At 35.6% G+C, this 6,000-nt stretch overlaps 1 protein-coding gene across 1 annotated transcript in view; it reads right to left on the minus strand.

The window, feature by feature from the left end:
• Positions 1–5,719, minus strand: part of ARHGAP15 (Rho GTPase activating protein 15) — a 696,849-nt gene extending 691,130 nt beyond the window's left edge. Inside the window, exon 1 of the mRNA XM_004614082.3 lies at positions 5,555–5,719. Coding sequence (XP_004614139.3) covers positions 5,555–5,719 — 165 coding nt within the window. The remainder of the gene's footprint in view (positions 1–5,554) is intronic.
• Positions 5,720–6,000: the final 281 nt, after the last annotated feature.

Consider the following 6,000-nt stretch of genomic DNA (forward strand, 5'->3'; position numbering starts at 1 on the left):
TTATAAACAAATTTAGCCATGCTCAAGTGAAAATGGAAAGGACTCAGTCACGTCCCTGAATTTCAGAACTCGGATTCATTCTTTGAAGTAAGAATCTGCACTGTTGTGGTGAACTTTGAGAACCCTTTGGCAAGTCCAATTTGTGCTTGGTAAACAGAGTTAAAGCTTTCCCAGCATGAGATGATGTAGGATGGCAATGACAAGGGGAAAAAAAAAAACTCTATTGTGGGTTTGAATCTCCTCCCCCTGATTCCCAGGGCAAATTGTCCCAGGGCAAATTGTGTAAAAGTCAAAATTCTAGCTAATAAACTGTTTCATCTGCTCTTCAGCAGACTTACCTTAGGTAACCCTGGAATTTGGGGATTTTTTTCTTTTCATGTCTGAGATTTGGTTTCTTTCATAGTTCTAGTGTTATATATACTGCTATATACTGTTTTCAAAGTAACACTCCTAAGGTATACAGACAAAATAAAGAGATTTCTCAATAAAATTGATCTCTCCGTGGCAAAGAAAATTGCAGTGAAAGATCCATTATCGTGCAGTCATATCGAAACTTGGATCTAGCAAGAATTCTACTCCACCATCCTCAAGCTCTTCCTTATAAACCAAATGGCTTATGGGGCCGGAGCGATAGCACAGCAGGTAGGGCGTTTGCCTTGCATGCGGCCGACCTGGGTTCGATCCCCGGCATCCCATATGGTCCCCCAAGCACTGCCAGGAGTAGTTCCTGAGTGCAAAGCCAGGAGTAACCCCTGAGCATCGCTGGGTGTGACCCAAAAAGCAAAAAAATAAAAAAAAAATATATAAACCAAATGGCTTACAAATGTCATCCACAATAGTCCAATAAAGATTAGGAACAGAACACAGTTGTTACATTGATTAGATAAGAAAGATCTAAGTACAGAAGACAGTGTATAAAAATAGTTCTTATGAACTGGCTGGTTCTCAAGTAAGAAAAACAGAATTCAAATTATGCTTGTGTGTGTCTGGAATTTAATTGAGATGATCAGTCGTTTTTTTTTTTTAACACAATGTTTGATCAGATGCTGTACTACAAAGCAAGACAACAAGAAGAGAAAACAAATCCTATCAGACAAATCAAGAAGACCTATTATCTATAGGGTGTGCAAAATATGCCAGGAAATCATTTTACCCTGAGCACTGAAAATGAACAGTTAATAATAAAACAAGATAAGCCATTCACTAAGAGAAAATAGTTATTTTTATCTCCATTTTTCAAAGTAAAAATGCAGTCACATCTTATACTAAATAGGACACATTAAAATAAGCTTTATTACTTGTTATGCAGAAGGAAACTAATCCACTTGCAGATCATACAATCCACAGCAATAAAAGGAAATCATCAAACTAAAAACAAATTTAGAAATGGCTGCAGTCTCTCATTTAATTAACATGCAACAGATCATATATTTATGAGGAAGTCAAAATATTTAGGAAGTCTATAATCCTGCAAGCCTTAATGTGGTATAAAAACAACAAATAAATGCAAAGTGTTACTGTTATACATGCCCGCTTGATCAATGGTTTTCACATATTGATCTATAAATGGAGTTGACAGTCTGTGTTGGCTGCACATTTTCCAAGCAGTGCTATTTTTGCACAAAACCAATACGGGCAATTACCTTTGTTTGGGATGCCAAGTCTTATCAATTCAATGTGATTTAGTGTCATTTTAATTAAATATCAGGACCCACTTCAGGACAATTTATACAAACAAAGCCTCAAACCTAACTATAAGCTTGATTTGAAGTAAACACGGACAAGTCCTACAGTCTCATAATAGTTCTCAAAAACTCAGCTAAACAGAAGGTTTATATTTTTAGTAGCAATTTTTATGTCTGCCTCTTTGGCTAGCCACAACTTTGGCAAGTATCCTATAATCACAGAAGTAAGAAACAAAAGAAAATTGTTTCCTCTTTCCTCTTATGATATATTAAAAAGAAAAATGAACTAGCACAGTCTGTTAAGAAAAAGCAAAGAAGAAATCTTGATTGTTAACATTTAGGAATGGCTGGACTTAAGTCTTACTGAACACTAAAAAGAAAATATTTCCCTGTTCACATTGGTCTTGAAGTAATACAATTTTGTGGGCTTTACTAGATGGGAGTGGTGAATATTCATACATGTTGATGCCTGAGACTCCATCATTAAATTCTGAAACAGTTCCTGCCAGCAAATCCTGTCTGTAGTTTTCCTGATATGGGCTATTTAAACTCTTCATTAATATCTATTCTAAACTGTCTAGTAGGCTGGAGCAACAGTCTTATAAATAACATGAAAGTCGCATTAAAACCTTTTTTGCATTAGCTCTTTGCTGGATTGCACATTAGCCTTTTCAGTCCTTAGAGAGGCAAACTTCGCTTGCCCTATTCACACTCACTAAGCCCTCTGTTTCTGTATTGAACACATTTTCGGGTAAATAAGTAGTCCACCTTTAAAAGATTTCACGTTGGTACAATAAATGACACAACCAATCACTGGTACCAAGGTACCCTTCTCATCAAAAGGAAGTCTCCAAATCTCACTGGGAGAAGATTTTTAGTCAACTATGTTCTTCCCCGTCCAAACTTTCTACTTGGCCCCAGTAGCCAAGTGGACTCCTTGAATTTTGAAAAGACAAGGGCCTTACCAACCATCTAACAATATTATTTGGTGTATAGAGAAATAATTCATACTATAAATAAAATATTGAGTGTTAATAACTGTTTAAAGTGCTTCCCTGTAGCACTAAGGAAATCAAAACTTTCAACAAGTAAATTCACCTGTGAGTGCTTACCTTAGCTTCAGAAAAATATTTTGATTGGCATTTCAAAGTTTTCATTGATTCAAGAAGTCAAAGATGACAGACTTTTATAACATATATAAAAATTTTATATGACTTCAGAATTTGAATTTATATTAAAATGTTAGCAAAATTAAAAAGAGGTATTATGTATAATGGCAAAATTATACACTTGTTCATTGCTCAAACTGTCATTTTGCAATAAGTTAAGTAATCATGAATTTTCTATCGGATTCTTATGTTATTATATAATCCAGTAAGTTCTCATGAGATCTGCACAATTATAGAACAATTAGTGTGTATGTATAAATATATATGCCATAGATAATAAATAGGATACATAATATATGAGGTTCCTAAAAAAACCCTTTCTTTATGGATAATATATATGTGTATATCTCTATATATATCTATTATGTATCTGTTACGACAAACCATGGCACATGTGAACAAATGAGCATACATTCTCAGTAGACATCGCCTCACACTTCTCCTAAGTTCAAAATCACCCCCCTTGACCCTACCCCAACCTCCAACTTTTGAAAAACCAAGTTCTTAGTTTAGCTTGAGCAGATATCTTTAACAGGCTTGTTTGAATAAATATGCCAAAATACTTTACATTCTGTCAGTATCTAGTCAGAAAATTGTGCATGGAAAAAAGAGATGAAAAGAACTGAGACAGAAAGAAAATTAGTGCCATGGCAAGCTTTCAATACTGTATCTCTGAGCCAAGTTTTCTTGGTGAAATGACATATCCTCACTAAAATACCCTTTTTATATAATTATGCACTGAGCACACATAACCAAAAGTAACTTTTATTTTTGTTCCTTATCGAGGAATACATATTGCCCAAGCTAAGAATGCAGAAACAAAAACTGGGATAATTATAGCAAATTTAACTTTGGAAAACTCTTATTCTCTAGCAGTCCAGCATATAACCCCCTAAACTAAAGTTATGTAACAAGGTAATATCAACAATGAGAAACTGCATGATAAAATCCTGCCCAAAAGTGAAAAATGCTAATTTTGTCTCATTTAGCAGCTGGATACAGAAATGCTCATTAGTTTTAAGAGGGTTAATCCTTTTAACTTTTGCATATTGATATGCCAATTATGCCTAATTGTACAAGAGGCATCAGTCAAGGTAATAGTGCATAAACACATGAAAGTTATTAAGTACATCCCAACATGTAATAAAGTAGGTGTTAATTGGTAGCTGAGTTCTGCGGGCTATTGAGGTGGATAATTCATTGAGAGATGGATCACTTGTAATTTCTCTCCATAATTCCTTTTGCAGTCTCATGCTGTGATGTTTTCATGCTTGTCAAAAACAACTGCGGCATAGTGCCTTTTGTTAAACACAGCCAATAAACTATGTTAGGCATCATTAAATATACTTAACTTTTAAACTTTTTCAAAGGTACAGTTCTTACTGATAATACATTATAGAGATTCCAATAATTTACTCTAACCACTGCCTCCAGTTCAGAGTGGAGGAACATTTAACTGCCTTAAAAGAGAACTCAGGCTGGCAATGCTATGTCTCCCCGCAGACAGTTCTTTAAAGGAGAAAGTAAATAAAGAAAACTGTATCTCTAGATACCTAGTGTAGGCTGTATCTCTCACTCCCAAAATATAATTGATGGCTTCTTTCTGCAAAATTTATCTAAAACACCTGAGGAAAAAAATGAATACGACCATAGATTTCCCAAGCTTCTGAGATCTTCTGAGATCATTGTGGGTTAATTTAGCACTTGGAATGTGAGTGAAAAATGACTGAATAAATATTATTGGTAACATGCTACTGAGCAAGTTTATCTCATTTAATAACTCAGTTAGGGAGCTGAATATTTCATAGGCCCCTATGATATTAACAGAACACTCAATTAATAGCTCACATGTTTCTGCGATGTGACTGGGACTCACAGACTATCCCCAGCTAACCTATTTCTCGCTCTTGCTCTCTCTGTGAGAAACAAAATAGATCTGGGGTCCAAAAGAGTGGCTAGCATTGCATAAATAATTTTGTAACATCCTATGGCCTCAGCTGCAAGTTACCACCATTATGGAAGAAAATTAACCAGAGGAGACTCATCACAATCAGTGTGTTTAGTGGCTCAGGATGCGTGCAGGGGCAGGGACACAATTGGCAGTAGAGTTCATCTCTAACTATTTTATTTCAAATCTTCCTAATGACACATTATCGAGACAAAATGGCTTCCTCTCAAACCTTCAATCGCCACACTATTTCCAGCAAAGAAGCTGATTCCAAGTAAAATTGTGATTTCCAATATTGGAGAATGTTGGGAGATTTGAAGGAAGAAATTTTCAGATTTTTTTAATCATTTTTTTTTCTCAGTTCATTCTTAGCTAATTTTAGCCTCTGGCTTTTCGAAGTGATGTACTGTATTTGGAAGTACAAACACCACATGCTAGCATAACCTCATTATTTTTATGACACTGAAGCATGATAGTGGAGGCCCTTAAAATGAGTCAAAGGTGCTCTTCAGTCTAGTTCCAAATCCACTTTATCACTCTGGATTAAGCCCAGCTCTTCTCTCACAACTGGGGATGTTATTATGACTATAAGTAGGCAAGATAAAAAGCATTACGAAACAAAAGACTTGCTCATCACACACATTAGAAAAATGAAAAACACGAGACTAATGAGTGTAGTGGGTTGTCGTTGTTATTGTTGTTTTTTAAAAAATTCTGTCAGGGGTCTTGGGGTACCGGGGTTTTTGACTTACGGGTTCGGTGACCTTCCCAGCATCAGTGAGGATCATGGATTTACTTTGGCTCAGCCTGTCATGGTGGCTATTGGCATTTTTGATTCTCATTTGCACAGCTCCGGTGCCTTGGCAGGTGGGATTCAGCATTTCCATGGAGATACCAGAGTTTGTAGATTTCTGCATATTGCCTTGCTGTTCTATTAAAACACAAAGCATTATTTTAATTCATAGATATTCTTTATCAGGAAAATTCTTGGTAAAATATGCATCCCTATTATGTATTACAAAATGAAAGAGTTTCTAGCCAAGCAGTAAAGAAGCAATCAGTTTAGTTGTTTGGAGCGCTTCTGTGCAGACAGTAGTATAAAGGCCAAAGGAACTTATAGTTCAAGGTAGAGCACCTATACTCAATGTACTTTCTAATTCTGTGAAGGAATTTCCTCTCAATGGCAATATTACACAAT

This window comes from Sorex araneus, chromosome 1, assembly GCF_027595985.1.
Source record: "Sorex araneus isolate mSorAra2 chromosome 1, mSorAra2.pri, whole genome shotgun sequence".
NCBI classification, from domain to species: domain Eukaryota; kingdom Metazoa; phylum Chordata; class Mammalia; order Eulipotyphla; family Soricidae; genus Sorex; species Sorex araneus.